A 17,415-nucleotide genomic window follows, 5' to 3' on the forward strand; every position below is an offset into this window, starting at 1 on the left:
ACACAAACCTTTTAAAGTCTGCTTTAAATATTAAGGGAAGGAGGGGATACAACATAGGAAACTGGGCAGGAAGGAAAGCGGGTGAGCTGGGGTTTAGAGCAGCCGAGTTGGTCGAGCTGCTGTTCTTTTCCTAAATGAACTGAGTGAGGAGGCTCTGAACTTAAAAAGTTATTCTATTTCTAACTGTAATTATATGCTTCAGCCTTTAAAACCTGTAAAATAAAGGTGTATTTTGAAACTGTGCTAAGTCTTATGGTCTATGTGTAACTACGTGTACTAAACATGCCTCCCAACCATAAAAGCAACCACATATCCACTGAACATCTAACCTGTCTCCAAAAGTGAGCACATCTTCAAGAAGAATAAAAACGGGGCAAATCCATGCTATGTTTCTTGTAATACCTTTCCAATCTCCAACTACTTTCATGGATTTTCTGAGCCAGATCCCATTTGTATGTATGTATTCTGCATTTGTATTTTTTTATGTCTCCATCCTCATCCCCTGAATCCATGAGAAATTTTAGTATCTACAGCAACATTTGGCAAACTGTTACTCAGATGTAGTACCCACTGCACGAAGGTATAAACTCTTCCTTCCCTCAGCAAGCATGTCCCTCCCCTAGTTTGTGACGTGGGGTTTTTTTGAGGTTGGTTTGGTTTTGGGGGGTTTTTTTTTGCACAAAAGTGTAACTGTCACTGACTTCTAAGTTATTTTTGAAAAATGTTTTTCTTACACTTGCTGGAAGATGCAACTTCTTTCATTCTGGGGAAAATGAAAAAGCATGTGTATTTAAGTAGTAAAACTGTATTGTAGCCTTTAAATACTTGCAAACAAGCTTTAAAATACATCAACTACACACTGAGAACTAGGTGTGGTACAAAGTCCACAAGAAAATAAATTTTTAACACAAACTTTAATTCTTGAACAGGAAAGAAATTTCTACCATTTTAGATTTATTTCAGATTAATCTGGTATAATACAGAACAGAGAGAAATAAAAAAGCAAGTATTTTAAAATTCTGTTTCTTAAATGCCACTTTGCAATATTTTTTCTCCTCTATTAACATTTTTTGCATTCTAAAAAGGTATTTGTTTATTCTGTGATACTGAAATAATATACAAGGTTTTAAACTGTAGAAGAGATCTATCAGATAAAAAAAAATCATTATATACACCCATATAGTTTTACAATAGTTTTACAAAGGTAAATTTAAGGGTCCTACCTATTAAATACCATCCTAATGCACAGAAAATTTCTGTTGAAGTCCTCCTGCATTAAAGTTTGTTTCCACGTAACTATAATTTTTCAAAGCATTTGATGCTGACTTTTAAATTCATACTAACACGTTAGAGAAAAAAGGTTCCTTTGTGTAAAGCTTTCTGTATATGAAAAAATGGAGAAGAATAGAAAAAGAGAACATTCTATACAAATTCCACCTGTTCTGGCAAGTTTGAAGAATTTTAATTTAAAATACGTTCATATTACGATTACTTGTAAGCTAATTCACATGATCATAAACTAGATGATCACTAACTTAAGTAGGCAATTCTAAAATTAAACTATTCAAAGAATTTCCAGTAAGCTGAAGCACTGCCAGCATTTACAGATCTCAGAAACAACAATGGAAACAAAAGGAGCAGTTGCCCTCCACAGCAGAGTTTTTGCTTTTACAGCACAAGCTCCATCTGCAACCAGCTGACACTTTCTTTCACACTGAACTACTTTCTCTTGCTGTATTTCACCTGAAGTGGACTTCTACAAGACTAACATTTCTTAAATTGGAAGATGCATTTTTTAGAGGAGACAGGAAGTATATTCAAGAGAAGGCGGCTGTTCCAAAGGAGCAGAAAACTGAAATGGGACAGGAGACTGTGCTGGGGGAGGATGCCATAGGACTGGTGAACACAGCGGAGAGTGATGGGGACAGGGAATACACCCGCAGTGAGAAGCCCTTGGGCCAGACAGCACAGTTAGCTAAAGCAAAATAAAAATGCCAACGAGTGGGGGCCACGCCACAAATGCACTCAGCCCATTAGCAATTACCATGGGACCAGTGCCAAAACATGGCTGAAGTGGCGGCTCCCTGAGATAGCCAGTTTTTTCAGAGAAGCTCCCTACCACAAACACATCCTGTACGTCTCCCCGATCTCCCACACGAGTGCACTCACTCAGGAACATCTCAGGTAGCAGCAGGTGCAACTTAAGAAGAATGGGTATACTAGAGAGCAGGGGAGAGAGAGAGAGAGAATCAAGTGTTCAGTGAAAGCACAGTGAGATGGGAAGATTCCTGCATTGAAAGGAAGCCCTAAGAAGACTTAAGATGGCAGCAGAGGAAGCGGAAATAGATTGCTGCGTCTCCAATCTGAGCAGCTCTACAAAGCTGTGCAAGAGACAGTTTCACGGGAGAATGAGAAAGGGAAGCACAGGTCAGACTCTCCCCAGCCCTTCGTTAACAAAGTTAGGAAACACCAGAACCCATTCCCTGACTGTCTTCTCTCTTGCACCTTGCAAGAACATAGGAAATGAGCAGAAGATGTTCTCTTCAAAAATGCTAGTCCATATCATATAGGACAGAAAGATGACAAGCTATTAGCTGTAATCTTGTCAGAAATATATATATATCAGCTCTGTAATTTACCCAAATTAAAAGCTCCCTTCCATGAACCAGGAAATGAGCTAAAAATGAAACATACCAGATTCAGCCACAGCTACAAACACACACACATTCTCACGCTTCCCAAGAAAGATGCATCCTCACTAAAGCAGATGGTGGACTCAGCAGGTACTATGGGCCAAATAAAGATCAAATGTCTAACCTCTGGTAATTTATTTTATCATCCTTTTGTCTTCCCCCAGTTTTGCTGCAGCTGCAAATTCTGCTGTCAGATTTGTAAATCATTTGAAGCTGAGCTCCTGGAGAAGCAGTTTGAAGAAAACATAAACTCTACGGGCCTCATCAGATGTAAATATTGCTCCACTCAGATCAGGTTATCCTTCTCAGCTGTGTGTGGAAATTTATTTCAACAGCTTATCTTCAAAACTCCTTGCACCTTAAAAACACTGCTTCTAACAGCTTAGATGTCCCATATGCCACAGGACTATATTCCAATCATATAGAAAATACGCAGACAGGTCCTGTCCCAGTCTGAGAGAATAAAAAATGGGTAACAGTCTTCAGCAATATTAAAGATTTCAGATACTCAAGTCAATAGTGAAAAACTGTCTTGTGGACAAGGGACATCGCTCTTTCTTCCCTGAACATCTGCCTACATGAGGCCGTAATGCCAAACCAAGAACATTTATTCAACTTTTTCCTATTGGGGAAAAAAGGCAGGTGTTTTACCACCACTAAACTGAAGAAAAGCTTATATTATCTCACTTTGTAGGGAAATTCTTGTCATAGAATAGGCAACAAGTAAACGCTTCCAGCATGCATGCAAGGGAGATTACAGCATCAAACATCTGCATAGTGTAGAAAGGCAGATTACAGAAGTTAGCAGTCACGCAGTGTCCCAGTTATAAAAAGGATATACAAAGCACTTCACTCTATGAACACCCAAAAAAAAAAATTTTCCCAGTGAAAATGACATACAAGTGTCTCCAGAATTTTTCCTTTCCCATAAGATTGAGGCAACTAAACCTCTCAAACTCACAGAACTGATCAATAAACGATCTCAACTTACAATTTCCATCTTTTGCCACTGTAGTAAGTACAGTAACATAATTACATGATAAAATACTACTTTATATCTTATCCAAGTCTTACGTTGGATCAGACATCACACTGAGTTTAGCAGAATTAATTAAGCTTGTGTTTACCCAAAGAGTCTTTAGAAAGACACTATTACCTTCTTTACTACAAGAACAGTGTGCTGAAAAACATATGCCATGCATTTTCTCAAATCAGTCATTACTTCAGGTTAAAACAGACAACCTCTGGAAAAAGTTGATTTTAGCATATCCTTCAGTGGCCCTCAACAGGCTTCAAGAATAACAACAAAACCACTCCTGGAATTTAGTACTAAGCTTTAACTAATACCGTAACAGGCATCTAACTTCAACTGAAAGACTTCGCTCCAAAACCAAAATAATTAGCAAAAGTCACCACTTCATACCACACCTGAAAAACAAAAGTTTTCAGACTGGAAATACCATTGCAAAATTAATCTCCTACACGTAGACTTATCCCGGGATAATGTTTCAGGCTACTAATAATATGTAAATTTGAATTTTCTCTCACTGCCTCCTCCCATAACAACCTTTCTAAAGAAGAAAATAATTTTAAAAAATCATTTGACAGTCATGAACAGTCTTAAATGTTTACAACTTACAGCTACCTAAGATACAATGTAAGAAAGCCAGAAAGAGAAAATACAATGCATGGTTATGCACACAGCATACTTCACAACCAACACACAATATAAAAGCATCCTCTCTCACTACATGTCCCAGAGGCAACCAGAAAGACAATTTATGAATGCCATCTGCTTCTAGCGCCCCTCTAGCAATGTATTAGCAAAATACGTCTATTTCAAAAATAAAGGAAAAAGTCTTACTCTGCTATATCAAGATATCCACAGGAAGCAGCTGCATGTAGAGGTATCCAGCCTTCATTATCTGGTTGATTAATATTTGCTCCATTTTCCACCAGAAATTTCACCATATCTACGTTATCATCTATACAAGCCTATAAAGAAAGAAAGATTTAAGAAATAAGTTCATATTAAAGCTGTTCTACAATACTGTGCATCTTTAAGCAACATCTTCAGGACAAAAGGTAAGTATTTTCAGGTCTGATGAGGGAGTAGGGTTTATTTGTTGGGGTTTGACAGGAAGAATTTGAGAGAAAAGCAGCAGGTGTTACAGATTTGTAAAAAAATAAATAAATGAATTCAAACAGAGTTTAACAAAACCAACAAATATGATTTCCTCAGGTAAATTTGTTCCCGTTTTCTGAGAAGCCATTTACAATCCCCACTGCAACCTTGTTCTTCAGCACAAAGCGGTTCCCTTTAAAATGTCCCCAGGCCCTCGCTCCATCCCAGGCCCAGCTCAGCCACTCAAGGGGCTATTACAGTTGAAAAAAACCAGCTACACCATGAAGTAGAATTGTGACCAAGAGATGGGGAGCAGTTTGGAAAACAATACCATAACATGGTTTCAATTATAATGCAGTTGCGACTGAGAAGTATGGAAGGGGATGCTACGTTGAATTTCAACACCCTCCTGCTGTTTTCTACTGCAGCATATTCTACACCACCATACATCTTTTAACAGTCTGTTAATCACTGCTGTTTATAAACTCAAGTATCAATTTGGCACATTGCACAAGTATTATCATTTGTGCACATCTCTTAATTACCAAGCAAACAGCATTGCCCAGATGCAGAACTACTGCCGTTCTCCAGATCTCCATCTTGACTGGCTCCTATTTTGCCTTTCTTCTCTGTGTTTGAGTATTTTTCTCACAGGGTGCTCAGTGAGTTTTCTTGCCAACTTCCATACTGCTGCCCTTAAAAGGGCAGAGCAACAGAGAGAAAAGTCCCTCTGCATTTCAGGACAGTAAGGACTCAAAAACAGCTAGACCCCACAAGACTGGTATTAATTTTTTAGCTTAATAAATCAACAATACTACATAACCAGAAGGCTGAAATGAGAACTTTTACTGCTGGGCTCCTAAATCCTTCTAGAGAATTATGCCTCTAATTAAATGCAATTAAGGTTTAAATTTTATTTTTCAGATTACTTCTACAGCAATAAAGACTGAAAATTAGATACTGCTTTATTACAGAAAAAACCCTCAGATTCCCTTATTTAAGCTACTGTGCCTTCCAAGATGAATCCCAAAGCTTTCCTCCATTCTGCAGCACTGAGGCAACAGCTACACTGTGTGGGAGATGTGTTGCTGCCCCATTTAACCAGCCAAACAAAAACAGCAACAAATTATCCCTCTTTGACCCCATTTGCTTCAGCTAGGTAGGAACTTAAGGCTTTGTTTAGAATGTAAAGCGGAACTGTTTAAACAACAAGTCTCATCTGGACTTGGCAATCCATAAACTTGCAACTAGACTGCAGTACACTGCTTGCATTATTTTTCAGTTAAAAACAAAACCACATTCTTGAGTGAAATCATTCCTAAATCTTCCTACCTTTTCAGGTATTCTTGAATGCTTTCTTCCTAAAGGATTTTTTTCAATTATCTTTTTAGTCATATCCATCTTTAAAATCAGCAATTCTTTCAATAAAGTAATTTATGAACATACTCCAACAATAAAGAATACAAATTCCTCAAGCATATTGTTTTCAATTTCTTCCACTTATCATCAATGTACAATGCTTATATGCTAGTAACAAGCTCTGAGAGGAAAAAATCTGCTCTCTTTGCAAGGCATTTTGTTACTTAAATGAAAAGGAACTAAATGCAAGACAACATAACTCAGCTCAGGAGGAAAACAAATTCAAAAAACACAGATATTTACACTTAACAGAAACATTAACCTACCCAATATTTCACACATGCTATATATCCAGTTCTCCTGGATATCCAATTTGCCTGACCATTGAGATCTTATGTATGTCGTAACATTCACCAGTTTATTATAAGGAAAATAAATTTCTATCAGAAAACTTTGAAACCGCCTAAGCATTTTAAAATACAGATATTTTAATATTACATTTCAATATGCTGCATACTCGTGAATCTTAAAATCCTCTAAAATTCATAATGTGTGAAAAAAGGATCTCTTAAAATTGATTAGCACTATTAAAAAAAAAAAGCCAGACCATCTGGTTGTGACACAACCCAACACAGAACAATCCTTGCCCATTTTTCAAGTATACATAAGAAAAACTGGCAAGACATACTCATAAAAATACCGTTGCTAAGTGAATCAAAAGCTTACATATGCAGCACATTAAAAGACATATGACTAAGTGGCTAAAAATATTTGACCAAATTTGGGCAGTTTATTGTGCCATACATGGCAAGAATCAGGAGAGCTCAAATACACTTCTCGTGTATTATCAGAGATTGCACATTCATGACAAGCAAAGATAAACAATCTGTGAGATTATACATATTAGGATGATAAAAGAGTAACTATTAAGATAATAAAAGAATTTACTTGCATATGCAAATGGAAGAGTACTGGCATTACTAGTGATCACGTTTGTGAGGTTTAAATAATGTTCCTCATAACTTATTATACAATCTGAACAACTGTTCTAACAATTTTATTATGTAACAACAGGAGCCACAGAAGCTGAAGTTGATGAAAGGGAAGACAGTTGTATAATTTTAAAAATATGACCTTTGAGTTTCTTTAAACACAGAATACTTAAAAATAAGCCTTGTACCTGAAATATTTTACAGAAAACCCACTGTGGCCTCCAAGAAGGTTATTACCTATCTTAAGGTGAAGACAAGCAAATGCAATTGATCCTACTGCTAAAGAACACATATATAATACATCCTGTTTCTTCTTGTCCCCTTTTTCCCCGTAACAGCTCCGCAGGCATGTGTTTGATGGACCCTGTCACTCTCAGCACTTTCCTTATGAAAGACACCTCTGCCTATCAGCAGGTACCTTAAGTCGGAAAGCCAAGAAACAAATGTTATAAAAGAAATTTTATCTCAACGTTTTTCCATTTCTACTCCGCTTGTCATTGTGCTATCTTTGTAGTCACTTCTAAAAGCGATATTTATCAAGTGCCAGAAGTGCCTCTGTTGCTAAAGACTGACATCTGAACCCCAAAAGGAAAGCTTGTCAGAACAGTATGATAAACTTAAAGCAACAGCCTCCAAAAAGTCTGCCCTTCTAGATCTCAACCTGGAAGTTATTACAAAGGAAAAAGCATCGTACACGCAAGATGTAAATAACAAGAGTTCCGCTGATGTTACAGTGACTCAAATAGATAAATTCCCATGATGACTTCTGTCCCAGTCTCTGCACAGAGGACAGACAGCCACAGGCCTTCCTCTTCCATGTTTGCTACAATCCTTCCAGCTAGGATTAATCTCAGTTCTTGGCATTTATTTCCCCATTCCCAGTCTCTCCCTTCGCGGACCTTAATTCCCACCTAGAGCCTCAGTTACCACTTGGTGAAACTTGGTGGTTGTCCTAAAGGTCTTTCCAAGTGCTTGCTACCTACCACATCTGCAGAGCACACACACCAGCCAGGTCCTGGGGCAAGGAGATCATGGGAGCTCACGCTCCAAGATTCCCTTCATCCCATGCACTCGTTCTGTCTCTAAAACCCGTTCCCAGCCTCCACAAACCGGTAGAAAGGCAGCATTTCTGCATGAAGCACTCATTACCCTGCCAAATTTGATGGAAGTTAGCCAATGGGCCCCAAACATAACAGCTGGACAGTGCAATCATATAAACCTCGTTTCCTTTGGGAACTAATTTAGAAACTAGGCTAATTAGTCATAAAGGAAGCAAAACAAAGCTGATAATACCAAGTCTGCTTACCTTTTCTGATAAGAACAGAGATGAAATCTCAAAGGAAGTATATTAAGGTCCAGGAAAGAAAACCGCTTTCTATTTGTACAACAACCTGAAACCTAGACTGCAAAGACCAGCAAAGATCAACAGCGCCTGGCTCCCACACAGACCAACCCTAGGTAAGTCCAACATGTCCTGGAAACAACATGCCTATGTTAAGTCAAACAACATTTTAAACTTTTCCCAGAAATACTTCCTGATCATAATCAGATGCCTGCTGAACATGCTAGGTTTTAACTGTATTCACCATGACTTCGTATCCCAGTGCAAGTGGTGTGTGATCTAGCTGGCTCTGGTTACTATCAGGTGTTAAGTATATAGGTGAAGGGTAGACCTAAGTTAGTAAGTAACCTTAAAAATAGATAGCTTTAAAAGAGATATCTAGAGTGCTTGGCCCTCAGTGAGTAACCACCCAAAGAATTCAGCAGACAGTACTCCTCCCCAAAAAGACAGGAAAAACAGGTATTTTTTTTTTTTTAAATCAGAAATCTTGTAGGGAAAGAGGCAATCCATCAGTTAGACTACTGTCTCATATACATGCAGCAAAGCTATGTAGTATGTATTTACATTGGACTACAATTTTTAATGTTTTTAATCAATGATGAAATCTAGTAAGGTCATGCCATCTAATGAGGTTTAGATGTGCGATTTTTTTTACCAATATTTTCTAGAAAGAGATTAAAACCGTCCGTTTACTGTTATCTGATTAGTATCCTGATCTGTTCCACAAGTTAAGATACTTTGCCTCTAATAGCAAAAAATAAACATTTTATATTTAACTTCTGTCATCACATTTCATTTTTCCTTATTTACTCTTAGTACAGAAAAAAGTAAAAAATATGAACAGGGAATAATACATTAAACTTAAAGGGATAAAACAAGCCAAACAACCATTTTGAATTCCTGTGGGAATGCTGGAAATAAGACCTCATGCAGTGGCCTGGAGAACAGTTTATCCCTTCCTTTGATTTATCCAGTGAACCAAGTCCAGTGAGTCCAAAGGAACTACACAGGACATTAACATCTTTGTTAATGTACCTGAGAATCAAGTTAAGAGAGGGCATCCACGCCTAGCAGCAGAGCTGGTTAAAAGTGGTTCCTGTTCTCCTCAACCTGGATTGCTTGTTCCCTTTGCCATCACATACCACACCCTTATAGCTATGCCGACAGGCTTTGCTGAACTGGCTCTAAAGTGGATCAGAAAAGCAATTAGAATTTAAAATGAAGTAAAATAAGAAAAGGAAGGCAATACACTATTATCTTTATCTGAGTAAGGCAGAATTATTTGCTTTGATTATACTAAAATGTTTTTTATATTCAGAGAAGAAGCCTTGTTCTGAAATTCATCTTCATGTCCTAATTCCACTATCAGAGAAACAAAATTCTGTTTTACTGCGAAATTTCACCCATTACAAACCATGTGCTAAAGCTTCTTGTTTCAAACTGACACTTTTCAAAGGACACATTTCTAAATTTGCAACCACTTCTACCACTCTCACTTTTAAATTTACAACACATTTTAGCCTACTTTCTTGTTTGTACAGACTTCCTCAGGAAATCACATTCCTCGCTCTGTCTACCTGGCTGTCCTCCCTCCCTCAGCAATTTCAACTGACATTGAGACAGGAATAGAGGTTGAAGAGAATTAAATTCACTACTTGTCATGAAAAGGTGGTTAGAGTCCTCTGAAATAATGCTGCCACAGAGCAGCTGACAGCGTGAATTCAACAGTTACCACTTCTACCTGGGTCCTCTCACTGGCCCTCCAGAGAGCTCCGCACTGCCAGGTAATCCCTGCAGTCTGAACACCAGTCTCAGTCTGTAATGATTTTTGCCCTCATGAGGAAAGGTTTTGTTAGGATAGAGGGCATCACAGTTCACTAGTCACACTGTTTAAGAACATCTTCTGCTCATCTTCACTCTCTTTGGGGAAGAAAAAAAAAAAAAAAGAATAAGCTTACATATTGCAATTCTTAATTTTATGTTTTTCTTTCAAAAAAACACTAAATGAGAAGGTATTAAAAGAAATTTGGTCAAAAGATCCAAAGCAAGCTTGGGCAACACTTTCCACTTTCAGTAGGTCACATACTGATGCTGTACATTAGTTAAGAAAGCAGCACAAACACGTGACGTGACAGTACGGTGTACGAAATGAAAACATAAACCATATCTAACTTCCAAGCTACAGATTCCAGGTAACCTGGCACTTACAGCCACTAGAACAAAGGAAGAATATTTTTTGCACCTTAAATTTGTTCGTAGGTCATTAATTCAATGTTTTTGTACAAAGTATAACATCTTCAGAGTCTAATATTAGTAATGACAATGTCCTAAGACTCACTGAATATTTGGGAACACTTCCAGGATAAAGGGCAATAAGAATGACCAAAAAATTAGGTCATGAAATATTAGTGTTAATTACTTTTATTTACTATTTAAGGAATCACTATAAAAGCATGTATTTTACATTTGCTGAGTATTCTTTTTAATATAGTACATACAGGGCGGAAAGGCTGCTGTGGATGTTCGTGTTTGTGGTAAGAAACAGGACAGTTTTGGTGTCGTAACAGAACTTCGGGCGCTAATCTGGTGTTACAAATGACAAATGTTGCTCAATTATGAAATTAAGTATAATCTTTCCACTGTTCATTTAGCCAACCCACAAGTCACAGCTTCCATTTTTCAGAGAGCTTGGGTAATACTGGATATCTCCTAAAAAAAAAATGTAGTTTTAGGACTGAATAGTCTACATTTTAAAAGAATACATAATGGTAAAAATGGAACATTTTACTGTGCAAATATTCTTGATAAACTAGTAATATTTCCCTTTTGCTACACTAGCTTTATTTTAACTTGTTTGTAAATACTGTGTGTATGATGCATGTGTGTGGTATTTTCAGTTAAGAACAGCCTACTACTTAAAATCCTGGAGAGACAGTCCATACAAAACTGTTAAAATCATAGTTGCCATATCCCATAACTCAAATTAACAAATCATTTCAAGAGCATTTCATTGCTTCTGCAAGTTCCGGCAGTTTCAAGTTTACTGTTTGTATTTCTCTCATCCCATAATATGAGTCAATCTTGGCATAAATTTCAATGTCAAACCCTTTCCCCCACTGCAGGGCAGCAAACTTTTCTCTGGAGAAATTTCTTGGAAACATTTCACTTCTTAGTGTAGAAAATGCAGATCCTTTTAGGCACCTGCAAAAGCAGGTGGGCAAGACACTTTCTCCTAAGGAGAAAACACTACTTGAGGCTGATGCAATGTTTCATGTCCATTCAAGTCTCACGGGGAAGGCACGCAGAGACTATTGAAACCAAGCATCCATTAACCATCATTACTTAATTCGAATGCTGCAGAGCTGTCAAACTTTGACAAAAATAGACAAATCATTCCAGAACTCAAACTTCTCTTGCTATTAATTCCACTTCATGTAAACATCTTGTCATATGGATGAGTATAGCCCAATAGAAGCTGACTTCGATTTTATTTCAGCTCCAAGAGGTGGAAAAAACCAGGAGCTACATGAAGCTGATAATTGTTTAGCTCAAATATTCAGTAAGACCATAATGTAATTTCTATGCTGCAATTTTGCCTTGTTTTCTCTGTTACACTGAACTACTAAATTAATTACCTGCCCTTAAGCTTTGCTAGTTTGTAATTTATAGTTAAGCCTGTAAATTTAATTAAGGGCACAATTCATGAAAAACACCAAAATCTATCACTGTTGAGACTGCTATAATCTGCGTGTTATAAAACTCATTTCATAGGGACTTCCCACTATTTAAACTCTAATGAATGCTTAATCATAGTTCTTAATCAGAACTGTAATAGAATACATATATTTAAGTGGTTTTAGCATGTTTCAAGTAGATAGAATTATTCTTGTTCTCTAACCGCCTGCTGAGATAAAAAAGGGGAAGAGTATAGTTGGCCATAACATGTTATTTACTATAACCAGAGATGCTACCATTCCTGTTAGCAATCCCAGCAATGGATCAAGACACGCTCTGACAGACATTATATGGACAGAACAACCCAGTCTAATGCCTGCTTTCCTGTTTTTGTTGAAAAAACCACCCAAAACTCAACTATTCCAGGCCACCTAGTATTACACGCAAATCTACCTTCAAATAAATGTTTTTCCTTTTTAGCTGCGTGCAAATCTATTTTCACATAACTTGAAAAGTTATCTTAAAAGTTAGCTCTTAATTAAAACTACCATATGAAATGTTTAGTATTAAACTTTAATGGTATTCATTTATTTTAACTCAAAGAAAAATCTCAAGACAATCTGCCAAAAAAAAAAACGTGGAAAAAATCTGCCACAAAAACTCAAACAATCCTGGAAAAATGAGATGTCATGGGATAAAAAATGTTAGCCCTTACAGAATTATTTTAGAAGAGATCAAACCCAACAGCATTGAAAGACTAAAATACTGATACTGGAGTAGATCTATTTGCCTGAATGCCCTTTTTTCTCCTGGCTCAATATATTGACATGAAGTTGGTGAAGATACTGGGCACGAAGGACTCTGTGAAGCAACCTTTGCCTAAACTTCACACAAATGAGACTCTCCCTTAAACTTGTGGTATTAAGCATCTGAGAAACAACTTCTGCTGCTCCTTCTGGTTTCTTTCAATTTGAAAACAAAACTAGTACATTATGTGGAACAACAACACTTGCTTTTAAATGTAGATTCAGGTTTCTTAGTCAGCTTTATAATCACACTGCAGGTGAAACAGCATGAGTTTACTGAACAAAACAGAGGAATGAAGATCTGACTGACAGCATGGTATTAAAGCTAGTACAATGTACAAATTCACAAGCTGTCTTGAACCCTGAAGGCTTAGGCTGGTAGGTACGTACAAATTACATATGACAGATTCACATTTTAGCTACACGTTGTTGAAACTTAAGCCATTTGTCCAGCAGCACCAAATCTGTGAATTTGGCAGTTAAATCCAGAACTGAATTTCAGACTCATTCATTTCACAAACGGCTTTCTCACTCTTCTGGCCTCTGCCTTCATAGTTTGCTTTCTGAGGCAATTTCAACAGCTGTGGCTGACACACCATGCTCAATAGCACAGACATACAGCCCTCCACGTCTACCTCATGACAGGTACGGAAGCAGTCTTTATTCGTCGAAAAGAAATGTTTTTGAGGAGTAAACAAGATTTTCATGCTGTAAAAATACAGTGCCATTATACAGCTATGCTTTCATTAAGCATTTACTGTTATAATTTTGGCAGACAGTGATTAATTTTCATAGTCACACAATGTGTAAATATTAAATTTGAGAAGGAGAAGGCAGTGTCATATAGTATATGTATTCCTGTCCCAGTCAAATTTAAGAATATGCCAAGCATATTTCAAATACTTAAATTATTTCATGAGTTAACATAATCTGCTTTTAGCATATGGACAACTAAACAAGTTCATGTGCCAAAGCAGCTTTTCAATTTAGACTACCTAACATAGTGATACCCTCTGATACACGCTCTTAACCAATCATCTAGTAAAACAAAAAGACATCAAGAAAACTTAGTAGAAGAATCTGTTTACATAAACAAACAGGTTTGTTCATATTTATGTTCCTTGTATTTAATTTCAACCACATGTACCATGTTTCCCTTTTTTCCTCTGCTTCTGACTATCACCTCTATACAGCTCTGAGTTCTTCTGAGAGGAAAACTGCGTTGCCTTGGAAGAAAGCAAACCTGACCACATCTATCAGCACTCCGCTGTGAACCCTTACCAGCTAGGTTAGTGAGCTGCTTGTCAACTGACACTTAATCTTCTTCTGCTTTAGCAGGATCTAGGGGAAGTTTTCATCGCTTTCTAATTTTAGCCAAGTGAAGTGGCAAACTTGAGTAGAATAAAAGTAGTAACATTGAATTTAATAAAAACAATAATAACCCTTCATCCTATCAAGGGACAAAATTATACAGGTTGATAGAGCATACAGAACTAACCAAGACAGACTTTCTGCATGCTCACTTTCCTACTACACATTACTGTTGACAGTAAAAAGCATCTTTAACAGAAGAAACCAAGACTACAGGTACAAAAACACAGGAGGACACTCACATTTGCAACTACACACCTATGAATGCTTCATTCAATTAGCACTTGCCATGTGTGGTTTTATCTTCATCATTATACAATATATTAGAAGTAAAAGCATATTTTTAGTAAGCTGGTAAGGCTGGTATTGTTCTCCCTAAGTAGAGGAATCTATGTAAATAAACAACTAATTTGTATAATTCAATTTAACAGAATAAAAAAGTACATGTGAAGTACAAATGATACATCAGCTAGATTTATATACATTTTACATGTAAAAAATTAATATAATCATGTCATACCTGGATGGAAACACGAATTAAATTATAAGTAAAAGTGGCATTTTGAATTGCTTAAACATTAATCAATTACCTTAAATGTGGCAAATATATTAATCAAAACTGCATTTTGTACACAAAACCAATTAAAGAAAGGTAGTACTACATATAAAGAGGAAACTTAAGTAATTGTTTCTCATCATTTTCCATAAGGAAAGAATATATTGCTACTCCTACTTTCTGTTCCTAGATTGGGAAAAGCTATCCTTCTCTAATATAAATCCCAGTAAATTTATCAATTTGTGATCAAATTTAGGATTCACTGAATTGACTAGATAAATTGGAAAGCATTTTCAGCTCTTGAAAAATGCTACTAAGTCTTGAAGTTGACTTAGGTTGCAAGTCAGCAGGTTCCAAATGAAAGTGGAATACTCTGACAGACTAACGTTTTAGCAGAAATCCAAGGACTGCCTAAAAACCAACTAAATAGTTTTGGTAAAATTATCCAAAAGCAAATGAACCAAACTTGTTAACAGTAAATACCAAACAGTTGCTCTTTCTTAAAACTGTAATTTTTAATACAGATTTTCCCTATTCAGATGGTAACAAGGTGAGAAACCTGCAGCTCCAGTCCCCACAACCCCGCAGGGACAGACACCACCTTTGCCAGGTGTACCTGAAGTAACACCTCAGTGCTGCTCCTCAGGGCAGCCCTAGCTCCGAAGCAGAAAACACAGACACCTCAATAAACCTCCAGGATAATCCTGTTAGCTTTTTAAACACCTAAAGACAGCACCGCATGTTTTACACCCATCAGTAACGTATATGCATTTTAACTTCACTTTTCAACAGAAAAACCAAGAAGCTCTCCAATTTTCCTTTTTAGAAAAGACTGGCTGTGGTACACACATATATACAAAACTACATTTTAAAATAGCTCAATTTATTTCTGACTGCAGAAATACATTCAGCATAAAACCTAAAGAAACTGCGACCTGGTTTGCTTTCTGTTTTGCCAAAAGTTTGGAGGAATTACTCAGGGGAGGATGTAAAGTATAGACAATGCTAAAAAATTCAGTGTCAAGTAATTTCCATATATATTTTCATATTCCACATTGTAGGCAGACACACAGCATCACTTGGAACAACCTGTCCAAAGCCTTTTTTCTCATTTAATCTGCACAAAAAAATATCACCGTGATCCCTAAAAGATAAGGTACTTGCAACAGACAAAGGTCACCAAGACTCAAATAAATCCTCTGCAAGGATAAGATCAACTCGAACTACACCTAAAGCCAAAATTCAAGTCAGACTAGGCACTTCAGGAATCCCTTCGAAGTTAAATGAGAGTGTACTCATGCTGTGCCTTTGCTAAATTTGCTGAACAATCTTCCAAAATAACTTAGATGAAATTCATTGCCATGTTTTGGTGCAGTTAACAAAATTGTTTGTACAAACAAGGAGATTATAATCAAATGTACTACAAGCCTCTGTCAAGTATAAAGAATAAAAAAAAGTATTCAACACCAAACTCCCTCTCTCTCAAAGGCTAGCTATGCAGCAGTTCATCTACACAGATATGGTTTGCAACTTCTAAAAAAGGCGGTTTTGCCACAGTGTAACTGAATACTCTATGTTCAATAGGCTAGCTGCATGGTGCAACTTGCCAAGCAAACCCTCACTGGCTGGAAGGAAGGGGAAACCTGCGCTCACTTGCGTGTGCTTCCTCTGCCCCAGCGGCAATCCCAGTCCCACCTCCAACAACTGTCTTTCGACTGTATCCAAATTTTTCTGCCAGCACAAGAAAACAGCCGTGAGTACTTCTTAACAGAGACATCTAACAATTCATCTCCAGCCACAAACGTAAAAACAACATCCACTTTGTGAACTTTCTCTCTCCCAAACGAGCACGACAGAAGTACCAGCTTCAACATCGGACTCCCTTGAGTCTATCTAAACAGGAAATACTTTGGTACAGTTGTCCCATTAGAAACTCATTATAACAGAGTAACAAAGAAACTGCAAGTAATCACAAGTTCCTAGGAAACTGCTTACATCCCAATTACACTAAAAAAAGGACAGGAAGGCAACAGCCAACAAGTAAAATAATCTTTATTTATATAGACTCATCTACAACAGTATATACTACTATATATACACAACACATGGCACTTTAAAAAGGCCAATTTTCAAGTCTTTATTTTTTCTTTTAATAGGTATCACATGGACCAGAAGCTATTGTTGTACAAAGCAATTTGATTAGGAAATTACAGTAGTAGGGATAAAGCAAAGGAATGGCAGCAATTAAAATGTTTACCAAATAAAACTGTGAAACTCAATATAAAATCAGAATTTAAAAAATGAGTATAAATCAGTATAAACTTTAAGTAACAGAGAGTAGAAATTTGGAAATTTGGAAATTTGGAAAGGAAAGCTATGAACATCAGTGAAAAAACACAGTTGGCAGGGGCACGAATAACCAAGACATTTCTTAAATACATTAAGAATGGCAGAAAAACTACCAGTGATATAGGGCATATATATGAATAATATAGG

At 36.9% G+C, this 17,415-nt stretch overlaps 1 protein-coding gene across 15 annotated transcripts in view; it reads right to left on the reverse strand.

The window, feature by feature from the left end:
* PPP1R12A (protein phosphatase 1 regulatory subunit 12A) overlaps positions 1 to 17,415 on the reverse strand; it is a 123,196-nt gene that overhangs the window by 71,764 nt on the left and 34,017 nt on the right. For all 15 annotated transcript variants that reach the window (XM_054813665.1, XM_054813670.1, XM_054813675.1 and 12 more), the window contains exon 2: positions 4,558 to 4,688. In XM_054813665.1, coding sequence (XP_054669640.1) covers positions 4,558 to 4,688 — 131 coding nt within the window. The remainder of the gene's footprint in view (positions 1 to 4,557; positions 4,689 to 17,415) is intronic.

Source organism: Grus americana, chromosome 1 (genome assembly GCF_028858705.1).
Source record: "Grus americana isolate bGruAme1 chromosome 1, bGruAme1.mat, whole genome shotgun sequence".
NCBI classification, from domain to species: Eukaryota; Metazoa; Chordata; class Aves; order Gruiformes; family Gruidae; genus Grus; species Grus americana.